Raw genomic sequence first — 25,280 nt, 5'->3', positions numbered from 1 at the left:
CACCCTTCCTCAAGAGTTTCTCCCATTATTTTCAAATGATCCACTTTTGCCCTCTAGAGGGCACTCATACACGTATTATAGTTAGAAAGGAATTCTTTGCACCCTGAAGTCTAGCAACTTTATGTGTTCCGGCCTAAAACCCCGAAATGCATGAAGGAGGAGGTCTTTTCACTTGGCTGTTTGTTATTTGTGCCCAAACAGTAAGCTGGGCAGGAATGGACACATGCTGTCTGAGAGTCACTGCAAAAGAAAGTACTAGAATTTACAGTGACTCAGCAAACTCCCAACAGTCATGCAGACTTGCACTGAACAACTTATTCATTTCAACACTGTCTGAAAACCTGGGAACCTGTGGCCCTTCCAGATGTTGTTGGACTGAAACTTCCATCTTTCCTTTCCATTGGCCATGATGGGTGGGGTTGGTCTGATAGTATCTGGAAGGCCACAGATTGCCCCTTCTTTGGGTTTTATTTGCACTCCGCTGCAATATATACCAAAAACGTTAACAGTTGTCCATTGAGCAACAGAAGTCCTTGTGCTAAGGAGATAACTTTGTTGGATGCAAGCCTCTGGAAGCACGTCTTTGTCTCTCATAGTGGAGTACTTTTTTGATTCTTTCTTTCAACATGCTAACCTTCTCTTTGGGGGATTGTGGGGTTTGGCTTTGTTAATGTTATTATAATGCTGAGTTTACTATTTGCCCAGCTAGACTGAGTAAAAATGATCAGAGTCATGAGGAAGGCTGGGCTTACCCTGAAATATTCTTGTGGTTATCAGGGAGTGGAGGAGCAGACAGCAAAGGGTTAACGAAGGGCCAAACAGAAAAAAAAACCCCATTACAGTATGTCATTCCTGGAATGGAGAAACCTTCCAGTTTGGGAACTTGATGTCAGCATAGAAACTGCTTTTAAACAAAAAACCATTAGCAGATCACATTTATCTGTAACAGGACGTAGGAGTCAGCAGTGTCCTAAGAAACGACTGTGGTAAATTGTGCAGAACCACCCTCCATGATCCATGTTTAGAGTTTTCATAAATTAGCAGAGCTTAGCATAGCTTGCCGTGTTCTGTGCAGCATAAATGTGTGGTTTACCGAAAGAAATAAGGCTTTTACCTTGCTTTCAATCACTGAGGCTTGTTTTAAAAATAAGGAAAAGACTATTCATTGAAATACATACTTGATAGGAAAAGTGCCAATTCTCGCTAACTAAGTTGGAGGCACAATAGCCAGGTTTGGTCAATTGCCCCCATGCTAGAGGAGAGAGACAAAGGGAAGATACCGCCTTGTCTTTCTCAATGGTCAGAGAAGAAGAGGTAAACAGGAAGGAGAGTTAGAGGTGAGGTCAGCTCCCTAAGAGTATCAGTTTACACAAAGACAGGTGAGATGAGTGCAGGTCAGTGACAGCGTAGCTATCCTGGAGGACTATCCCTCTATCTCCCCTCTGGCATGCAAAGATAACCAAATGGGGGTTGTTCTTGCCACACTTCCAACTGTCTGGTTGTTCCAATATAGAGTGGGTGGGCCTGCCTGCTCCACTCTTCACTGACCAGAAAGGAAAGGATTGATTGCTTAGGAGGAAGAACATAGATCCAGTGCTTTTTACCTGCCCCATTCCAGCCGTGCACCTCATGAGGGGTAGTGGGAACTGTTTTCCATGCAGGAAAGGGAGCCAGGCTGCTCTTTCTCTCCATTCAATACTGCAAGAGTTTCAGCTGTGCTGTCCAGCTTCCAGCAACTGCAAGACGCCAGCTTCTTCTGGATAGGCTGCAGCTCAATGACAGGACATCCACTTTGCCTGCAGAAGGCCCCACGTTCAGTCCCCGGCATCTCCAGGTAGAGCAAGGAGAGACCTTGGTCTGAAACCTGGAGAGCTGCTGCCAGTCAGTGTAGACAAGACTGAGCTAGATGGACCAATGGTCTGATTCAGTATAAGGCAGCTTCCTACCTTCCTATGAATAAAAGCATCTACTGAGTGAGAACCAGCACCTCAAACAGCCATTTTAAACGCCACTGCTTTTTCCTTCACACTCCATTAGGTGGCAGCACGCCCTTCCACAAATATTAACCTCCAACCTGCTGCCAGTACTGTCTGTACTAGGGCTCTGCCTTGGCTTGCTTCACTTGCCAACCCCGCCTACTGTCACCAGCTCCCCCCCTTCCCCTTCACAGATGTGCAGTCTCATGTCTTCAACCACAAATCCACAAACATGCCTCCGACAGCCTAAATGAAGATCACACACCATTAGTGGTCTGCAGACCATAGTTTGGGAACCTGTGTGCTAGTAACGTTTCTGAGGTAAAAAGTAAACACAGAAGAGAAATGGCAGCAAGCCGCACCAGGGGAGAGATAACCTTTTACCTGCTTGTCACCCTCCTCCATGGTCAACTTAATTTCAGTTTTCATAGAGCAGGGAGGGCGGCTTCCCGGCTTCCCTTGGTGAATTCTTTTATGTATTCATGTATTTATGTGTTTATGTGTTTATGTATATGTTTATGTTTATGGATATGGATATTGTTTATATATTTTGCTTTGTAAATTAATTTGATATGTTTTATTGTACCATGTGTATTCTACTGTAAACCGCTTTGAGATCTTTTAGATAGTAAGCTGTCTATAAATGGAAATAATAATAATAATAATAATAATAATAATAAACCCCAGGGAACCCTTTTGGTTTATTTTTTACAGTGCTTGCACTGTTCTCTTGGTATCCACAGTCTCTAGTTGTTGTTAATCAGTCCCTTTATTTAAAAAAAGTCAGAAGGTGACTTGACAAGGTAGTTTCTATTGGATGCCACTTTATGGCTGTTGTGAAGTGCTGCAAAATGCCATGGGGTATTGCCAAACTCCCTGCTTAACACCTATTTGATGCTGCCTGACATTTCAGATGTCAGGAGGATTGTGCCTGAATTACAGCTGCAAACTCAAACTTGCTCCTCTGCTGGGCTGTGGTCTGGCATTCTGTAGAGCTGCCTCAAAAATCTGGCAGCCAAAAAGGGGGAAATCCCATGCTTGATATTGCCTCCTTTCCAGGATTAATTCAGGAGCTACGCATCTCTTGGCAGCCCTGCTGGATTCTTTTCTGTGTTGAAGAGCCACAGAAGCCACAGACTGGAGAGCCACAGAGCCATGGACTGTAAACCACTGCCACTCAATACACACCAGGTGCACACATCGGGGTGTATCGGGGGTGGGGTGGCTCCTTCTTTATCCAGAATAGAAGGCCCTGCTGCTAGCTAAGGGAGAACAATTTCTGTCTGCATTGAGAAACTAGCCAGAAGCCAGTCAGGGAGCTCTGCTTCTCTTTGTGGCCAGTTCCAGATAAACTGCTGATTAAAAGCAAAGGCTCTCTCTGCTCCTTAACCAGCATTAACACGTGCTCATTTTCATCATCTCCCCATTTTTCTAATTTCAGAATAAACTCTCCCTTCTTTTCATTGTTCATTTCCCAAAAAGCAAATCATAACTCCACCACGTGTTGTCCATCCACTCAACAAATGCCAGAGTTGCATTTGAGAAATGAGCCAGACTGTGTGTTGCCCTTTGCTCACCGACTGTCAGCATGAAATCTGTTTCTCTCCAATCCTCTGACTAATTTACAAGCCACAGCCATTCCTCCTTTAAAGGGGTGGCCAGCAGCGGAGCAAAAGGAGGAAGAAATAAAGAGAAGGGAAAGTGAGTCATTTATCTGGAAGCAGAAAGGGCTGAAGATTTCCCCCCCCAAGATCTCACTTGGTCTGTCTGCCTTGACCAACTTGTTTCAGCTGTGGATGTGGGCAGCTTATAGATGATGAAGGAAATTCCTCAGATTCTCTAGCTGATTTTCGAGTAAATGTGTTTAACCTAATAATGGACCGCATTTTCCAGTCACTAGATTCACGCTTTGTACCACACAAACAGTTGTATAAAGATTTATCCTGCTTGGACCCAGCAAAGTTTAAAACTATTGCAGAGAAGGGCCTTGAAGACAAAGCATTGGAAGGTATGATTAAGCTTTCTCCACAAATCAGCAAAGATCAAGTAATATTGGAATTGTTTTCTTTTGCTTCAAACTTTGGTGTATTAAAGCTATTGCTTAATGATGGTGAGAATACGGATTCCAGTTGCAACAAGTGTAAAATTTGTAGCACTTGCCCATCGTGTGTACTAAAAATTCTGGCATCCAACAGACTTCATGACAAGGCATATGACAACCTTTATGAACTTTATAAAGTCATCTGCACACTATCAGTTACTCAAGTCCAATGTGAGTGGACATTTTCAAAGCTAAAGATAATAAAGACAAGGCTAAGAAATTCACTGTCTGAGAACTTGGAATCATACATGTTGCTATCCAGTGAAAAGGAATTGTTAGATGAATTGGATGCAGAAGCAATTATTGACAGATTCGCAGAAACTATTTAAAAATAGCCACCATTTATTTAAAAAAATAAAATAAAAAAAATCAATTATAGCAATCTGTATTTACATTTAGTATCTACTGTATACTGCCAGTAATATGTACAATATATGTACACTGTAATTACTAAAAAATATACATTTATTTCACAAAAATTTTACTTGTGCCTTTTTTCCACTTATGTATTTTTTGAAAATTTTATTTATTTCTTATAAAAATTAAATGATAGCCTTATAGTTGTCGGTGGGCCCCCTTTGTCTCCTGGCAACCAATATTTTTAGACCCAGTCCGCCAGTGGTGGACGCTGCTTGTGCCAGAAATGTATTGTGCCCTTCTTGGATAGCAGCCAAAAGAAAGCTTCCAGTTGCCCTGACTTCAGGAAGCCCTGTCCTGACAGTCCATACACACCCGTCTGATTGCTAGGAAATTGGCCAACAAAGCAAGAGAGCCTCAAGAGAAGGTAGAAAACATCCAGAAGATAGTGAGAAGAGGCAGATGGACGGGGAAAGTGAAGACAGGCATGGAATGCTACACCGCAAGGAACACAGTGACAAGTTTGAGCTTTTCTGTGTCACTAATGAGACAACCCTCCCCCCCCCCATTTGCTATTGCTGCATCAGCTCATCTGTCCATGCTGGACACAGCTTGAGCTCCTTGAAGGATGGAGCTGAGAGTTACAAGGTGAGCAGACGCTCTGAAAAGGACTGAGTGCAATAGGCTCCCTGACCTGCCCCATCTCACAAATGCTTCCTTCCCATGCTGGACAAGGCCCTAGGATATCTGGGAACTAAAATTGATGTCAACTAGAACAGTGTGAAGGATGTCAGGAAGAAAAGATTGCTTCCTTGAAGGTAAGAGGCTGCGCTGCCACACATAGGAGTTTATTGTGGACACGGTTCTGCTCAGGCTTGGACATTTTTCGCACTCTCCACATGGCATCACTGTCCTCAAAATGCCAGCCTGCACTTTTCCTTTAATCTGGATTTTTACCTACAACAGAAAATCTACTAAGTGAAAAAAAAAACCTGTTATGCATCTGTAGTCACTGCTCATGTGGAAGCTCCATAGCACATTCTTTTTGGTGGATGGTTTGTCTTGTGATGGGTGGCCTCTATTGCCACATCCCTAATTCTGTTTGCTTCTCACATGAGCAGATAGATATAGCCAGCATTTAGCTCAGAATTGTTGCTGTGCAGCCCTAATTCTTCAAGGAGAGGCCATTCCTGCTACCAAATATCCTTTTAAAATGGAGGTGCTGGGACTTGCTGTCTGCAAATAAACTGCCTCTTCCCCTTCCACTTTGACCCCTCCTTTAAAAATTTCCCTCATAGAATCCTAGAGTTGGAAGGGGTCTTGTAGGCCATCGAGTCCAACCCCCTGCTCACAGCAGGAAATCCACAGCTAGAGCATCTCCCGCAGATAGCTGTCCAGCCTCTGCTTGAAGACATCCAGCGAAGGGGATCCCACCGCCTCCCTAGGCAGTCGGTTCCATTGCCGAACTGCCCTTACTGTCAAGAAGTTCCCTCTAATGTCCAATCTGAATCTACGCTCCTGCAACTTAAAACCATTAGACCTTGTCCTACCCTCTGGGGCAGCAGTGAACAAATCTGTACCCTCCTCTATGTGACAGCCCTTCAGGTACTTACAGTGCAATCATGTCACCCCTGAGCCTTCTCTGCATATGCCAAGTTCCTTCAACCTTTCCTCATAAGACTTGTTCTCCATACCTGCTCATGCTTTGGGTGCGCTGTTGGGAGTAGATGTCTGACTGCTCAGAACATGTCTATGAAATAATTTAGTCACCCCCGCCCTGCATCGTGATAACATCAGCCTTTAACGGCAGGGATGGAGAACCTGTAGCCCCTCCAGATATTCTTGGACCCCAATCGGTCGATGGGATGGGACAATGGGAGCTGTAGCTCAACAATATCTGGAGGGCCACAGGTTCTTTAGTGCTGCTTTGTAGTTTTAGCACCAGGTGTCTTAAACTATGAAGTCAGGTAAGAAGGCCCAAATACCTTTCGTTCTACTTCACCAATACTTACAGTCTACTGACTTGTAATACATAAAAAAATCACAGTTTAAAAAGGGAGGAACCCCACTAATTCAGATAATTTTGTATTTGCAATATAGCCACACTGCCTAGAGACTATTGTAATTAAATGGTATGCACATTGTCTAAACAAAATAAATACAAATATTCTATTACTTTATGCTCCAACCCTCAACACAGTTACAAGGGAATAAGGCATATTGAACACAGCAGACATTCACTGTTAGATTTTAAAAACATTGTTCTATTTAATAAATACCGTCTATTTACATATCTGCAAGTTAAGAACACAACTTACATAGAACACCTCCAACAAGGTGCAAATACATTAACATTTCCACACAAATAGTGAAAACATTTGAAATTCACAGAAGGTGTCCTGGACCACAGAGTTAGCAAAGGTAAAGAGAAGCACCTCCTGGTCTCACTTGTAAGGCAGGACCAGGAGGCCAGTGACTCCCATTGTGTCAAGAGGTTCACCAGGCAACTAGTTTCTTGTCCTTCTGATACCAGGCCAAGACTTTTGTTTTCACTTATTGCATTTTTGTTTTCATTTTTTGCATTTTAGATACATATTTTATGTTGTTTTTATAACTTGTATCTTTTAATAAATATGTGCATATACAAACACACACTCATCTATTCATTCTTTTGTAAAGTGCCCTGACAATATGGGTGGTATGAAAATACTTCTGAATAAAAATACATTTTTAAATGACCAAAGACTACCGTAGCCCTATCCATTGGCCAGAGGTGCACTTGTAACCTGCTGCTCGGTTTAAAAAGCTCCCAGAGCAGTTTATGTAAGATCTATAAAACAAGACAGTCCTTCTCAACAGGCTTACAATCTAAAGACACAACATTAAAGGGAAGAAGAAAGCCAGCAAACTAAGGCACCAGTTCTTTATCATCTAATACCCAACAGAAATAAACACAGTTTAAGGAGAGGAGGAGCCAAATGGAGTTGGTCTTTCAATGGGGCCAAATGGGCCTGCTTCCCATCTCTCCCTCCTGTGCACATTCACAGGCACTATCACAGTGTGTTTCAGAGCATGAGCTACAGAAATTCAGCAAGTGAAGTGTTTTTGATACTTAGTGTGTGTTTTGTATAAAACGTGGACTCAAGCCCTATTACCTGTTGATGTCTGCAGATCAGGCTCCTGTCAAAGGCACAGCTATATAGAGGTTGGTTTAAAAGCTGGTATAATAGGCAGGCAGAACCACAGAACTGGTGCTACCATACTAAGAGTTTGGTTCACTGCAGCTGTGGAATGAACCTTATGAGGCACTTGTAGAAGAGCCAATTGTGCAGATCAAAGTGATTGAGTAGGTACATGTAGGGTAAGATGATCCTTCAAGTAAACTAATCCCAAGCCGTTGAGGGGCTTTATATGGCAATTTAAATTTGGTAACAAATCAGCAGCCACTGCAGATCTTTGAGCATATGTGTAATATGCAAACTCCTGTCAGCAATTGTGCTACAGCTTCTGCACTTGCTGCAGTTTCCAGACCATATGAAAGAAAAGCCCCACAGAGAGTGCATGGCAACAATCCAGTCTTGAAGTTACCAATGCCTGGGCTACTGTGGTCAAGCTATGCTGGTGCAGGGAAAGCCACAGTTGATCCAAGGCGCTCCTAGCCGCTGATGCTACCTGGGTCTCCAGTGACAAAGCTGGATCAAACATTACCCCCAGACTGTGTACCTGTGTATCAGCAGAATCAATGAGGTCAGGCAGAGTAAGGTTAGGGGAAATGGGATAATATAAAGAGACCATTATTTTGGTTTTCAGGATTTAAATGTTAGTTCCCAACATGGCACAGGGATGATTTGTTAAATGCATACTGCTTAACTTGTGGGTTATTTGGGGGGCATTACTTTCCTTGCCCCCAGTGTTATTTGGCTGCTGTCAGCCTCATCCCTCAACATCCAAGCAACAGGGATAGATGTTGGGGGTGTGCCCAGGGAAAGTGGCTTCGCCACAGGGACCCTTTGAACACTCTAAAAGAGGATTAAACAAATTCATGGAGGATAGGGCTATCAGCAGCTACTAACCATGATGGGCATGGCTGGAGGCAGCATACTTCTGAATACTAGCTGCTGGAAACCTCAGGAGGGGAGAGTGCTCTTGTGCTCAGGTCCTGCTTGTAGGCTTCCCATGGGCATCTGGCCACTGTGAGAACAGGATCCTGGACTAGATGGGCCATTGGCCTGATCCAGCAGGCTCCTCTTATGTTCTTAGCTCAGTGTCACAGCATCTGCTTTGTATGCAGAAGGATCCAGGTTCAATCCCTGGCATCTCCAGGGAGGGTTGGGAAGTCCCCAGTCTGGAGAGCCACTGCCCATCACCATATACAATACTGAGCTAGATGGACTAATGATCTGACTCAGTATAAGGCAGTTCCTGTGTTTTTAACATGTGAAGGAGCTCACTTCCTCAGCTTCTCTGCGAGGTCATGGCATTGGCCATCCTCAAAAGAGTCTAGGAAAATAGACAGGCAACCGCCACCGAACAAGAAAAACACACCCAAAGCCCTTCCATTTAAAGAAAAAATAGAATGGGCAGGTGTCAGAGGGTGGGTAGTACACATGGACATCATCTTGGGGACCCCAGCACTCCAGCGTAGTATCCTAGAAGAGTAAGGCTAGAAAATAGGAGCAGTTCTTTTAAGAGGTGAGGATATGTTTTGTTGCAGGTCCCACTTGTCATCACATAATGCTAGAGATGATTTTACAGTTTCTCTGCTAGATGGATCTGTTCCACTTTCTTACACCTCTGATGACCCACGAGGCAGAGTTCCATTTTCCAAGTAAAAAGCAGGTTTAGTGGTGTCTTCTTCTTTTCTGCATACATGAATTGTATAACAGAGCACCAGACAGGAGACAAAAACTAGTGCAACGTAGGCCCCAACATGTGTGCGTCCTGAAACTAGAAAATAGAGAAAGTCAGCTGGCACACAACAGGAAACCTTTGAGTGTAACTGTCCCTTAAAAGATCTATGTACAACATTCTTCAACCCCAACAAGAAGGCTGAAACCAGGCCCATGTGCCTTGTGACCCACCAAGCCTTCCAGCCATTGTGGCAGGTTATATGGGGCTCATCAAGCCTGTTTTGCTGCCTACTTATTATTTATTTATTTATTATTTGATTTATATCCTGCCCTTCCTCCCAGCAGGAGCCCGGGGTGGCATAATAATAAATAGGGATAGGTAAGCAGGTAACTATTTCAAAATGTGGTGGCTTTGCCAGAAAAAACTGTTGTATGGAACTTGTGGGCAGTGTATATTAGCAGCTTTTTATTGTAGCCTGCTCTGATACAAAAACTTTTTAATTCAGACAATTTTAAAAATAATAAGAAATAGAAAGTGGGGTGGGAATTACATTTCTCCCATGGATTCACTTGATCTGGGGGTTGGCTTGCTTTGTGACCTAGAGTGAGCCAAGTTTAATGGATTTTAGTGCTGTCAGAGCATTTATTAATTGCTCTGTCTTTAATTGCTATTAATTGTTCTATCTTTAATTATTAATTGAAGGGCAGTTTTAATCAGGACACCCCACACAGGGGGGTATTTTTCTCCCAACCAGCAATCCCAACAGAAATTGGCCCCATCTGTGGCTGCAATATACTCCTGGCCCTCCAACCATCTTAATCAGATCATATCTGGAAGAAATGGGTACAGGCTTATCAGTGCAACATGATGGGCTGTACTATTCCAGGAGACAGCTTGGGCACTTGGCTTCAGATAATAGAGCTCAATATCTTTCTTGTCTTTTTCATTCCCAAAGCTGCCTTTCACCTGACGGGGCTTCGCCTTGTTGGGCTCCCCACCTGTTCACAGAGATGCCTCCCAGTTATTTGCATGGGTCTATTATTTATTTTACATTGCATTTACATCCTGCCTGTCATCCAATTAGGGATGTTTATTAAGTTATCGCTAACCACTACAAAAAAATCCCAACAGCAATTTACCACGGAAGTAAAAATACAATACAAATACATAAACAGCACTGATCTTTCCACCACCTTGCCCTTCCTCCTCTCAGTAAACTGCAGTAGGGCAACCAAGGCAGTTTCAGTGCCAAAACTGGGCCCGACTAGAAAATCAGTTTTGTCCAAGACTGCTTGGAGCTGCTCAGCAACCATCTGCTCAAGAACCTTGCCTAGGCAGAGGCATTTGCAGCTGGACTGTAACTATTCAGATCTCCTGAGCCCAAAGAGAGTTTCTTAAGGAGTGGTCTGTTCTCTCAGACAGGCATTATTTACTGCCTTGGTCCCACGGGCGGTCCCATCCCTGCCAGATGTTATCAGCCACAAAGGGCAAGGGTCAAGAATGCCTGCAGTTGCCTGCACCTTTCTGAGATCCACTCCACATCCTCAAGCCTTGTCAACAGAAACTCAGCCATTAACACTTGACCAGACAGCACTCTGGACACCCCTGGAAAGTGACATGCTACAATCGCAGAATCTAGGCCCCTATGGATACAAGCAATTTTATCCTCACAATGCCTTGCAAATAAGTCACAGCAGCTACTGAGGATTCCACCACCACCTCTGGGCCAGTATGTAAAAGGCCCTGTACCACCCTAAAGTGGTCCACTGGACAAGACAAAGGAGGCAGAGAACTAAGTTTTCTTTGCTGCCTTTGCTACCACACAATGGGTTCGACAATGAAGGCATATTTGACTGTATTCATTTGGAGTCTTTCTCCATTTGTGTCCTAGCTCTCTTTCCAAGTTGCTTCATTGCCCTTAGCTCTGGGGTATATCACAGTGTCATTGGACTCAGCAAAGTGGAAGCCTTGAGAGGAAGACTGAATTCCTATAGACCAGAGATGGGAAACCTGTGACTCTCCAGATGCTGCTAGCCTACTGCTCACATCATCCCTGACCACTGACCATGCTCTCTGGGGTTGATGGGAGATAGAGCCAACAGCCTCTGAAGGGTCACGGGGTCCCCTCCCCACAGCACTGCTATAGACTATATAGAATCTCCCTCTTCCTGAACCTCTGGCCTGCTCTGGGAGTGCACTGAAAACCCAGGCAGGCACAACTGGGGGAGACCAACGCTTCCCTGTTGCTCTACCAAGGGTTCAGTTACATAAGGAGCTCAAGGTATCATATGTGGCTCTCCCCCTGACTCACACACGTCTCCGATTTTATTCATACTACATCAGTGTGAGGTAGACTGACTAGCTAAAGATCACCCAGTGAGCTTCGTGGCTGACCAGGGTATGAACCTGTGCATCCCTAGTTGTAGTGTGCCATCCTAGCCACAGCTCCACCCTGGCTTTTACACACTGCTGCAAAAACTCACAAACACCTCTAACACCTGCCAGACCGTAGTCTTGCATCCAATGCTAGACATACTCAAACCCACTGAAATGAACAGATGTGATTAAATTAGATCCATTAATTTCAGAGGTCTACTCTGATGAGACTTAACTGGATACAACCCATAATACATGATTGGTGAGCTGTGTTCAGCTTGGTGGGTCACCAGTTGTTTGCAAGCCTATGGATCCAGCTTTTGACCTCATCACAGCTTTTAGCTTTGCATTCAAATTTTAAGAGAAATATTTTATCACCATCAGAGGTAGAATTATAGCAGGGATGGGGAACCTGTGGCCCTTCCGGCATTGTTGGCCTCCAGGTCTCATCAGCCAGCATGGCCAATGGTCAGGGATGATGGGAGCTGTAGTCCAACATCATCTAGAGGGCCACAAGCTCCCCATTCTCTGCCTTAGACAAAGAATGCAACATAACAATAAATACTTAAATAAGTACAAAGCACATCTCCTTCCCCTTCATGCAATGGCTAAGAATCTAAACAGCCACTTCAGAACCTTACCAGGCATACTAAGGAAGAACTGATGTACACAGAATTCGTTATGCCAGTAAACAAGTCAGTACTCTCCAGGAAGTCCTTCATAAGCATTCTTGATAACAAGATTGTTGTTGGATATATGGAAGTACCCCTCATATGCACTGATACTGTAATTCAAGTGTCCTTTGGTTATGTTCAGAATGTGTTGCCAAGCAGAGGAGGAATGGTTCTTCCTGTATAAAGCCAGTTTATTGGAATTGATCAATATATTATCAACAATTGTCTCAGAGGAACCTTCTGGCATGGAGACATAAGCAGAAGGACAGTGCCAAGGTTCTAGAAGTGAGGAAAAGTTTATTAAAGTAGGACAAGAGCCGATCTCAAAATTATAGCAAAGCATGGTATCATATGTTGCAAGAAATAATATCTTTGCACAAATATATTAAATTACGTCCCATCTGTTGACCAAACTCCCTGAATGGAAATATTAAGTCCAGTAAACGAACACATTCTAAATAACTTACATGCATGCAAATGCATAAACACACACATGTAATAAAGGAACTTTAACTATATGTACAACTTATATATGTCTCTTCAAGAACTCTTACAAGCATCCTTGGGCAACTGCTCAAATTTAGCCAAGCTCTAAACTCATTAAAAGGAACAAATATATAACAAGCAGAAATGAATGCAAGGAACCTTCCCCACCCCCACCCCTACTGGCTGTGAAGCCTGATGACAGTAACTTCAGAACCTTACCAGGCATGCTAAGGATGAATAGCTGTACGCAGGATCTATGAAGCAAATCAGCAAGTTGGTACCCTCCAGCAAGCCATTTGCTAGCATTCTTGATAACAAGGGCATTTGCTGATACAGAGAAGTGTTCCTCGTATGCACCAATAAAGACATCCATGTCTCCTTTGGTGGATATGGAAAGAATGTCTTCCCAGTGAGAGGAGGAACTATTCTTATGACATAAAACAAGGGTGGCATTTTTTGAAATATTGGCAATGGTCATCCCAGAGGAACCTTCTGGTATGGAGAAGTTATCAGAAGGGCAGTGCGTGGAACCTAGAAAATGAAGACAATTTATTAATGGAAGTCTTAAGAAACTACTAACAGGACAAATTGAGTCTCGCATCTTAGAGAGGCATGATCACATTACAGTAGAAGAAATAACACTTTTCCACAGGCACTTTATGAAATTTATGTTCCACCCTCTGACCCAAAGTCCTTGTAGATAGTTTAGAAATTTAATGGAACCCTAGTTTTGGAACCTTAATTACCCTAGTATATGCATTTTTGTATGCATTAGTTGGCTGGAGAACTACATAGTAAAATTCAGAGAAGTGCAAATTTTAAAGGATAGAGCATATTGCTTCCGAAAGTGAGAATTTGATAGCAGGGCCTGTTCTAAAGGGTGGCCAGGTGGGTCACTGGCCTGAGGGCCCCTGGAGTTACGGGGGGCCCCTCAGCCACCCCTCCACTCCCCTTCCACGATCTGCACCCCCCACACACACACCTACCTGTCCTATCTTTTACCATTGCCCTTAATGAAGATGGCGGCCATGGTTTCCCTAAGGTACTGAAGCCCCTGCCACCATCTTAGTTGATGGCAGAGATGCGCACGCGTAGCAAACACGCATGCCATCAACAAAGATGCGGGTGGAGGCATCATCCCCTTAGGGAAACCGCAGCTGCCATCTTCGTTAAGGGCAATGGTAAAAGACAGGAGACAGGTAGGTGGGTGGTCGTGGGGGGGGCCGCATGCTACGCACACACCGGGGCCCAGGGCAAGCTGATGCTCAAGGGCCCTGGCATGTCTGGAGCCGGCCCTGTTTGATAGGTTTGCCTTTAAATGCAAACTTAATTGAATTTCAACCCCAACCTTACTTAGAACTAGGTCTTATCCACCCCTCTTCAGCACTCTTGATACAGACAAAAGTCATTGCATCAGAAGCACTGAGGAGCACTGGATAGATCTGCAAGACACCACCATCAACCAGACAGTGACTCCATGGAAAGAACTGAGGCAATCTGCTTTGTAGAATTAAGCCCTCTGTTTTTAATAAGACTGTGAGAGTAGTCAAGGAAATCTGTTAGAAAATCAAATAAACTGAAGTGGTGTGTCTCTCATTTTTGTTTTCAAAGTTCACACTCATGATCTCTAGTGCCAATTTGAAAAGCCAAAGCAACCCTGGTTTTCCCCCAGAATTTAAAATGCAAAGATTAATACCTGAGCAACCTAAAACTCCTGCAAGTCACTGTTCACAAGGGGCACAACATGCCAATCAAAGTTAATATGTTGTGTTTATATATTTCAGTGGAAGAATTAACTACACAATTTTCTCTCACTGAAATTAACAGTGCCTAGGATTGATTGGATAACACCCAAGATTCTCAACAACAGTTACATCAGAGACAGAGCCACTGATCCACAGCTTTCTGAAGTGCTCTTTTATGTGTGTTTACTCAGAAGTAAGCCCCATTATATTCAATGGGGCTTATTCCCTGGTAAGTGTGCATAGGATTGCAGCCTGAAGTGGTTTATGTTAAATTTCTACATTAAAAGCACTGGGGAGTAGTGATGGCACGCACACACACACACACAAAATGAAGAGAGTAGGGGTAGATGGGTATGAGAAAGTAAGGAGGGGAGATTGCAGAGTTTAGAAGATTACTTTTAAAAAGTAATAAATTACAGTTACAATTACATGGCCCCAAAAGTAGTAAATTACTGTTACAATTACAATTGCTTGCAACTGAGAAAAAGTACACTACAATTACATTTCAGTTACTTTAAAAAAAAAACACCTACAAGGGGGTAGCCTTGGCTGCAGCACATCTAAGTAGCCTAAAACAACATTAAAAATAAAAACACACATACAGAAGTAGTAGAATAATTATTTTTATCCATAAGAGAGCAATGGTGGTCTCTCCACTGGTAAGGGAGGTGGGGAGGGAGGCAGAGGCCACTACTCAGAGCTTTGCACATCAAACCAAGTGCAACCCCTCCCACCTCAGCCAGCAAGCATAATCTCTCTCTCTTAACCACCTCCCGGACCCTGCCTTGCCACCAACTAAGGGACACTCAGCCAAGCAAACATTTTCCCCTGAGATGCAAAAAAGTAGAATACTGCAAATGCAGCACAGTAGCCAGAGAGGGTGGTGGAGGCCACTTTGTGTCTCAAGTACAAACACAGCATTAATTCTCTCTCTCTCTTTCTCTCTCTCTCTCTCTCTCTCTCTCACACACACACACATATTGTCATCTTTCACCTCCACAGTTCTGGAAGGAAGGAGGGGGGGCGACGGGAAGCGTGAGAAGGATGCACTGGCCTTGGGTGCTACCTGTTAGGGACAGCCCCAAGCAAGCAGCCAGCCAGCTCGGGTAAGTCATGATTCCCCAAGGCTTGCCTAGTCTCACTTTGCCTGGTGGGGAGCCCCGTTGAGCTCCGCGGGGGCTTACTCTTAGTGGAGGGGTGCGTAGCAGCCCTACTCAGAGTAGAGGCATTGAAATAAATGATTTGAAAAGAGGCCAGGGCGGCAAGCGCGTCAGCAATAAAGCACTGGGTTGTGTTTTATTTAGCCAATTCACTTCTACTCAAAGTAGGGCCATTGAACTGAATGGATCAAGTCATGCCCCATATTTTCAATGGGTCTACTGCTCAGGCTGCAAACCTAGGTACATTTATGTGGGAGCAGTGCTGGAAATTTTGGAGGGGGAGTGCCATAATGGAATCTCAAAGCCCTTCCTCCCCCCCCCATTTTAGCCAAATCCTTCTTCCAAACAAGATTCTAAACATGCTTTTAGTTGTTTCAATTGTTTTAAATGTTTTGTTTTTAATTGTATTGGGTGGCATTCAGTGCTAGTCTTTACTCAGTGCAGACCCATTGAGGTTAATGGACATGACTAAGGCTGCAATCCAGTACACACTTGTTGTTGTTGTTATGTGCCTTCAAGTCGATTATGACTTAGGGTGACCCTATGAATCAGCGACCTCCAAGAGCATCTGTCATGAACCACCCTGTTCAGTTCTTGTAAGTTCAGGTCTGTGGCTTCCTTTACGGAATCAATCCATCTCTTGTTTGGCCTTCCTCTTTTTCTACTCCCTTCTGTTTTTCCCAGCATTATTCTCTTTTCTAGTGAATCATGTCTTCTCATGATGTGTCCAAAGTATGATAACCTCAGTTTCATCATTTTAGCTTCTAGTGATAGTTCTGGTTTAATTTGTTCTAAAACCCAATTATTTGTCTTTTTCGTAGTCCATGGTATGCACAAAGCTCTCCTCCAGCACCACATTTCAAATGAGTTGATTTTTCTCTTATCCACACTTACATAGGAGTAAGTCCCATTGAACCTGATGGAGCTTACTTCTGAGTAGACATATTGGATTGCACTGTAACTTAGGTCCATTAATTTCAGTGAGCCTTCTGTGAGTAGGACTGAGTTGAATACCACCCATAGAAGGCTGCCTTATGTCATCTGGTCCATCTAGCTCAGGATTGTCTACACTGACTGGCAGCGGCTCTCCATGGTTTCAGACCGGAGTCCTCCCCAGCCCTACTGGTTACAGGAGGTTCAGGTTGCGTTATCAGTGTCCAGGAAAGCTCTAAACCTTTCTAAAGTCTTCCTAGGAAGGGAGCAAATAAGGGACAAACGCCTGGCTCTTTCACCTCTATAAAAATTACACAACAGTAAAAGTTCCTAAATCTGCACTACTGCAGGGTGTGTGTGTGGAACCATGATTCTCATATGGAATGCCATTAACTCCCAAAATAACTGAGGGGACGACACTGAAGTTCCACTGGAGGCTGATTCATTAATTAGGGCAAGTAGGGCACCACCCCACCAAGCTAAGTCTGCCCTCAGCCAACCCCCATCTGCCAGTCTGGCCTGCCTACCTCCTTCCTTACAACCAGTCTAGGGGCGGCCCTGCTTGCCATATTCCTTCTGCTCCCTAATCTCAGTGGTGAATTTTCACTTTAACCACATGAAACTATGTATAAATGTAAATACATTTAGGCTGTGCGTATGATATTGTAATTTAAAGGTGTAATTTTAATTTTGCTAGTTGTTTATGTCACTACTATTGCTATTGCATTCAGTGATAATACGGGAATTACGATTTATGAGTAACATTAGTACAAAAAACATTACTAAGGATTCTGTATGGTCTGGTACGGGAGGAGGTCCATGGGGGTGACACCATGAGTTACCGCACCGGGTGACACCAACCCTAGTGACGCCACTGCAGAGGAGCAGAAGACTTTTCCTGCTCCCCCCCTCCCCCACAATTAACAGCCAAAAGTAATGCTGGAAACATTACAGTTACTCCACAAAAGTAATAAAATTACTCCTAGTCCTATAACAATCAAGATGTAAAGGAATTACCCACTCGTTCCTCAAAAAGGTAATGCATTACAAGTAATTCGTTACTTGTAATGAATTACTTCCAAGCTCTGGGAGATTGTACCTATGTCTGTGGGTGTGTGCCTGAGGGTAGGTGAAATAGGCTAACTTATGGATCCGGATGATGGATAACATTGATGTATCTCAGATTATAAAATGGTAAATTGGGGATAGTCCCCAAGAACATTCCCCCAGCAACTTACTCTCCCCAAGACCTATTCCTGTACCAAAGAAGCCTCAGTAATGTTTTCATTAACAGGGAGCTGCCTGGATGTTATTGGCTATTATGAGGTGGGAATCATGTTGATCAACAGGAAAGCACACGCTTTGCAGACAGTTGATTTCAGGTTTGATCCCTACCATCTCCCATTTAAAATGTCACAGGTATCTGAGCTGGGAAAGGCCTCCGCCAGAGACTTTGGGGAGCTGCTGCCCGTTGGAGAAAGGCTAAATGAGTAAATGGTTTAAGAAAGGGGTTCCCAAGCTGTGGTCCACGAGCTTCATTCAGGTGGTCCATGGCACATCTGTATTAAATACTCATACTGATTTTTAAATGTATTTTATTGCTTCTCTTACTTCTTACATTGCACTTTATAGAAGGCAGATTGTAATACAATAAAACAAAATAGGAAATAAAAAAGCAATAAAAATGCAATTAAAAATCATATGGCATCTAACACTGCACATTACAATAGCTACAACAGGCAGAAAAAAACCATACAGCGTTTGGCCAAGAGCATCAGCAATTTTCAAACGTTGCGTGGGGGAAAAGAGTTTGGGAACCACTGGTATAAGGCATTTTCATATATGTTTATAATATCAGCCTTGCAATGCTGAACTAACAGAGCAAGCCAGTATTGACTGTCTTTGAGAAATGGTGAGTGTGGATAGAAATGGGACATTTTAGGTTAGGAGCCTATACTTCAATCTATGCTTATGCTGGCAGGCAGAATATAGGCCTGCTCAAGAGAAGTAAGCCCCACTGAGTTCATGGCGACTTATTCCTAAGCAAGTGTGCATAGGATTACAGCTGTATACTTTGTTCTTGGGCAAATGACCTGTCTCTGAGTCTCATCACTTTCCCTTCCGTGATATGGGTTTTGAGAACTGTTTTGTTGGAGTAGCAAATTTCGTGAATTGTCTTTTCTATCCTTGAAACAGAGGTTTAAACTTTGTGGAATCTTAATTCAAGGGAAAGCTACACCTGTTGAATCTCTGCTAATTATACAGCATTGCTTAAGTGTCTTCAATGTATGTGCAGTGGAAAGGATTGGGAGAAAACTAGGTATATGGCTCCGCCCACCTTTTCTCCACCTGGTGTTAACCCTGGTTCCACCTACCTTTAGCTCTCCACCTATCATTAGCTGTCCTATCCTCTACCCCACTGATGCCAACTGGCATCATCCACCATGGACGGAGCCTTAACCACCATTCTGCCTTTAGGCTCTTACCACTACACCAAGGGTAGGCAACACAAAAGAAGACTGCGGACTAAGTACTAGACGTTTTGCTGATTCATAACCCCCTGCCTTTTACTTTGCCTGTTGTTACCCCTCGAGTCAGGAGAGGAGATTGTCCCCAAGATTGGCTCCTATACCAAAGCAACATCATTACTGTTTTTATTGCCACAGACCTGTCTGAATGTTACTGGGAGGAATGGGAAAATACAAACTTTGCATATGCTAAAATTTCAGGTCTGATCCAGAATATCTCATAGAAGATAGGTGTGTATGAGAAAGTTAGGAGGGGAGATTTTGTGCATATGTCTGTGCGTGTTGCCGGAGGATTTTTATACACCACAGATTGTAGATCTTACATGTCAGTGTTGTTGTTTGTTTACATAAATTGGATATGATGTTTGATGAACTATCAGCTTATCTGCTTGCTAGGGAAGATCTCAAATTTGGATGCAAGATAACAATCACCCGGAGAATGGAAAGCTACGTTAGAGCTGGGGGCATGTAGACAAGCAGAGCAGTCAGTTGTTTTCTGTAATAAACTTGTTTTGCATGTGGGACTTGCAAAGTTAAACTTGCGTGTCCTGAAGTACATTAATTGGGGCTTAAATTGATGGCAGGAGGGGATTTGCCACATCATGGTGTTGTATCTTCAGATGATGAAGATCATATTGCTAGATTTATAAGAGGGTAACTTGGAGATAGTTCCTGAGAACACTTCCTCAGCAACTTACTTTTCCCAAGGTTGGCTCCTATACCAAAGCAATATCAATAATGTCTTTGTTACCACAAAGCTGTCTAAATATTACTAGGAGTCATACAGATCAATGAAAAGTACAAACTTTGCATATGTTAAGATTTCAAGTTTTATCCATAACTTCTCATATTAAAAGGATTATGGGTATCTGAGCTGGGAAAGGCCTCTGCCCAATACTTGGAGACGCTGCTGCTAGTTAGAGAAGGCAGTACTGAGTTAAAGGGGGGGATGGTACAAGGCAGGGGTGAGGAACCTTTGACCCTCCAGATGTTGCTGAACTGCAACTCCCATCAGTCTCAGCAAACATGACCAATGGCCAGGGAAGATGGGAGTAGTAGTTCAGGAACATATGGAGGACCAATGTTTCCTCATGCTTGGTATGAGGCATCTTAATATAGGTTCATAATATGAGCCTTGCAATATTAAACTAATAAAGCAAACCAGTGCTGACTTTGAGCAATGGTGAATGTGGATGGAAATGGGATATCTTAGGTTAGGAACAGATAGTTAAATCTATACATCTACTGACAGGCAGAATATGGGTCTACTCCAGAGAAGTAAATCCAACTGAATTCACTGGGATTTTATTCTCATGTAAGTATGCACAGGATTACAGCTGTATACATGGTTATTGGGGAAATTACCTGTCTCTGTGCCTTATCACTTTGCCTTCTGTGAAATAGGTTTTAAGAACTGTTTTGTTGAAGCAGCAATGTCATTTCTGTGCACAGAGCAGGAACCCAAACTTTTTGGAACCTCAATTCTTGAGAAAGTTCCACCTGTTGAATATCTGCTAATTAATTACACTGCACTGCTTAAGTGTCCTTAATGTCTTTGCAATTGAGAAGCATTGGGAGAAAGCCAATCTATTGTTGGAATATGTGGTTCAACTTGAACTTGTGGGTTGAGGCTGCATGGGGTTAAAAGGGTAGCTAGAGAGGAGACCTCCTGATTGCTAGGCTAATACCTATCCTATCATCTCCTGCTGACTCTCCCTTCCTGCTAGACTGATATGCTAGGGTGTTGACCACATCTCCTTCCTCATTCCTTCCTCTTCTTTCTCTTGAGAGGGAAAGCAGACATCTTCTCTTTGTCTCTCCCTCTCCTCCCAGCCTGAGGGCAAACACTAGGCTTAGTGTTTGCATCTCCAATTTAGCTAGTTAGCTAGATGTAGAACTCTTTCCTATCAAGTATGTACGTTTAGAATAAAGTAGTTATTGCTTATTTTAAAGTGTAAAGTCTCTGTCTGACTAATTCACAGGGAAGGTGTAATCTTTAGAAAAGAATCAAATACCCAAAGCTCACTCAGACAATCAATATCTAATTTTGCTACTCTGCAGCATCTTTAACTCTACCTATCATCATCTTCCTTGCCCTCTACCCCAAAAGTCCCAACTGGCTCACTGCCATTCTGCCTTCATACTCTTAGCACTACACCCTTGGCAGGCAAGATAAAAGAGTGTGGACAGGCAATTAGTCCTAGAAGCTGTGCTGATGCATAGCCAATCTGTTTGAAGAATGGATTAATTTTGGATATCAGCACCAGAGCACTGGTTTTGCATACCTGACACCCACGGCTCAACTGGAACTGATAGTCTAACTTTTGTTTTGATGAGATAGTCAACGACAGGCAGAAATTCCCGAAAGCAGTTCGTGGCAAAAACAGTTTGCACACCTTTTCCTCTTTCGGTGATCAAAATGGCTACCCTCCCCTCAAGCCCCCGAGCCTGCAAGTCGCCCACTGTGGTGGAGGCAGGGCTTTAAAGCCGTACCACCCCCACCAGTCCCAACCCGACTCAGGCTCGCCGGAACGAAATACCCTCACTCCAAGCAGTGCAGCGGCGGCTCTGAATGACCACCAACCTGGAAAGTCCTCCTGACACCCTGACGCGAGGAGCGGACGCAGCGCCAGCACCAGGACTCCGAATAACCCCATGCGCGTTTGCCCCGCGGTTCTCTCCCGCCTAGGAGCCCCTCGCCGTAGAAGAGCCGCCCGCATCCTCTGGCCAAGACCGTCTTTGCCGTGACACTCCCGTGGAATCAGAACGTCGAGGGAGCCACGAGAAGCGAGAAGAGGCAGCCCACTCCAGCGGCCATGCTGGCTGGGGCTGATGGGAGTTGTAGTTTAAAAAAGTAACTTTTCCAAGCTCTCGGATGATGCGAGAAAAGAGGCGGCGCAGACCGGCTTTTGCCGCACCGTGCCGCCCGCACGTAGAGCCGAGATTTCCATGCACAGGATTCTGACAGGGAGACATCTCTGCATGAGCCGAGATGGCACGCTTTGGGCGGAAGCTAGACTAAATGCCAGCGGAGCATTCTGGAATGCAAGAGCTCCTCAAGAAACCTCCTCCAGCCAGGCACGCCGACCCTAGTCCACAGCCCCCGCCGCCACAAGGTGAATTTAAAAAGACGGTGTACAGGACACCTGGGGTTGCTAGACTGTGGTCCATGGACCACCGCAAGCTTCCTTCAGGCGGTCTGCGGCGTGTCTGTGGATTTGTGGCTGAAGATGGGAGACAGCACATCCATCACATTAAGTGTTTCATATTTATTTTTAATTGTATTGGTTTTGCTTCTTTTCTTTCTTATATTGTACTACAATCAGAACTCTATGAAATGCAATAAAATACAGTGTATAAGAAGTAAAAGAAGCAATAAAAGGACAATTTAAAAAATCATACAGCATCAGACAAGCCCTTTAAGTAGCAACCATATGCGAATCTGCATGGATGTTGGGATGGTTTTTAAGATGTTACAGGGTTTTTTTAAAATATGTTATTTTGCTTTAAAGATGTTTTTAGTGTTTTGTTACCACCCCATGGGCTAATTCTGGGAGGAAGGGTGGGATATAAAATAACTGACAGCCTATTAACAGAAAAGAGCACAAAAGGGCTGCTTGTTTCCTGTGCCCTCCCGCCTGACATTTTCTTAAATGCTGTGCCCAAACCGGTGTATGATTGAATGAGTTCCATGTACAGCGCACTCCTGTACAGGCAGTTTCTCCTCAGAAGCAAATTCAATGGGGCTTCCTCCCAGGTCAGCATGTTATAAGGGACCTCACAACTGCCAGTTGTTGTCTGATGTGCTTCTCAAAGCATCAGCCAGCTACCCCACCCCCACCCTGGCAAAAGAAAGTGAATCATAATTTTTTAAAAATTTGCATGGATGTTGGAATGGTTTTTAAGATGTTACAGGGGTTTTTTTTAAGTGTGTTATTTTGTTTTAAAGATGTTGTCAGTGTTTTGTTACCACCCCATGGGCTAATTCTGGGAGGAAGGGTGGGATATAAAAATAATAAATAAATCTAGCTCAGCATATTACAATTGCTACAACAGACAGAAAAATCATTAAGTGGTCTGCCAAGACCTTCATCAATGTTCAAGTGGTCTATGGGGGGGGAAGGTTGGGAACCACCAAACTATATAAGCAAAGGTGAAAGGACTAGTGGCCTTTCCTGAAGGAGTCCCCTGACTTCACAAGCACGTATATAGCTTGACTGAAGTCCTATGCAGAGTGCCCTGAAAAGAAGCTCCAGTGAACTCAATGCTTCCTACTTCTGAACAGCACAGGCTTGACTTGCAAAAACATACTGGGCTTTAACAAAAGATTATTCAGACACACAAAATGTAGTTTTTAAATAGAAATCCAACAATCTTGCAAAGAATTGCTACTTACCATTTAAACTGGTAGCCTGAAACAGGAACCGCATCGGAAAAAACCCCAACAACCCTGAAAATTATCATTTCATTTATGAAAAATACCACAGTGGTTCACAGCATAGCAGTAATATCCATTAAAATCAAATATCCTTTTACAATCAAGTAAAGAAATGGCAGAACACATTGTCACAATAACTACCAGACATTGTTAATCTTAACAGTCAGGGGACTGTAATATTAAAGGCGCTTCTAGACTGCCACTATTTTGTGGGTGGGATTCTGTTGTATATCAGCAAATTCAGGTCTGCTCACCCACTCACCCACCCACCTCAAAAATCCCAGACTGTTTCCACTTAGAAAAGTAACAAAAATGCACTGGAAGGTGTGGAATAACAATTATTTAATGTGATGTATAACCTCCCATGAAATAAATCAGAATGAATGCTCAATAGGAGTAAAACATTGTATAACCTCCCCCGGACAACAGGTATGGTGTAGTGGTTAGAGTGTTGGACTTGGACCTGGGAGCCCAAGGTTCAAATCTCTACTGAGCCATGAAACTCACTGGGTGACCTTGGGCAGTCGCCATCTCTCAACCTAACCTAAAAAGCATCAGGGTAGATCTGAGGGTCGGGGAGGAGGGGTTGCTGTGGTCTATAGGAGTTCCATCTCCCTCTCCAGGCACCCTGTCCATGTGACTACTGGTCTGGAGTGTTTACATCTTGCGTTGAGCCAACGAGACAGATTAGGGATTCTGTTGGTGTACCGCCCACCTAGCTGCCCAACGGACTCCCTAACTGAGCTGACGGAGGTGGTCTCAGACGTATTGTTGAGATCCCCCAGACTGTTGGTGCTGGGGGATGTCAACATCCATGCCGAGGGAGCCTTATCTGGGGTGGCTCAGGACTTCATGGTTTCCATGACAACCATGGGGCTGTCACAATATGCTATTGGCCCAACGCATGTCGCAGGACATACTCTTGATTTGGTCTTCGCAACTGGACATGGGGATGGTGATCTGAATATTGGGAGTTTTACATCAGTCCCTTTGTCATGGACAGATCACCGCCTGTTGAGGTTTAGACTTACAGCGGCTTTTCCCCTCTGCAAGGGTGGGGGACCTATTAAGATGGTCCGTCCCCGGAGACTGATGATTCCTGATGATTTTCAAAGGGCTCTGGGGAGTTTTCCGGCTGATAGGGCTGGCACTCCTGTCGAAACCCTGGTTGAACTGTGGAATACAGAAATGACCCGGGCAGTTGACATGATCGCTCCTGCGCGCCCTCTCCTGTGTACAGCTCATATAGCTCCATGGTATACTCTGGAGCTGAGAGCGATGAAACAGTCTAGGAGACGGCTTGAGTGCAGATGGAGGCGAACTCCTGATGGATGCAATCATGCACTGGTAAGTGCCTACACTAAGCTGTACTTAGAGGCAGTGAGGGCAGCAAAAAAGCAATATTTTGCTGCCACTATTACATCATCCATTTCCTGCCCGGCGGAGCTTTTCAAAATTGTCTGAGGGCTACTGCATTCTGGCCCTAGGGACACGGTGGAACCATCTGAGGCCCACTGCAATGAATTTGCTAGGCACTGCCAGGATAAAATCTTTTGCATCCGTCAGGACTTAGACTCCAATGTTATAGCAGTTGAATTGAATGAGGTATCCAGAGCTCGGCCTTGTCCTGATTTCTTGGATGAGTTTCAGTTGGT

At 43.9% G+C, this 25,280-nt stretch overlaps 1 protein-coding gene across 1 annotated transcript; it reads right to left on the bottom strand.

Annotated features, from left to right (window-relative positions):
* Positions 1–6,701: 6,701 nt before the first annotated feature.
* On the bottom strand, positions 6,702–22,011 carry LOC133382404 (uncharacterized). The gene is made up of 4 exons (XM_061622104.1): positions 21,772–22,011; positions 13,041–13,352; positions 12,303–12,614; positions 6,702–9,381 (listed from the first exon to the last, which is right to left on the bottom strand). Exons 1-3 carry the CDS (start codon positions 21,905–21,907, stop codon positions 12,358–12,360), a joined length of 705 nt encoding a protein of 234 aa, XP_061478088.1. The 5' UTR covers positions 21,908–22,011; the 3' UTR covers positions 6,702–9,381; positions 12,303–12,357.
* Positions 22,012–25,280: the final 3,269 nt, after the last annotated feature.

The sequence above is a fragment of the Rhineura floridana genome, chromosome 3 (assembly GCF_030035675.1).
Source record: "Rhineura floridana isolate rRhiFlo1 chromosome 3, rRhiFlo1.hap2, whole genome shotgun sequence".
Taxonomy (NCBI): domain Eukaryota; kingdom Metazoa; phylum Chordata; class Lepidosauria; order Squamata; family Rhineuridae; genus Rhineura; species Rhineura floridana.
The sequence above is the reverse complement of the archived record's forward strand: the minus strand, read 5'-3'. Positions and strand labels throughout refer to the sequence as shown.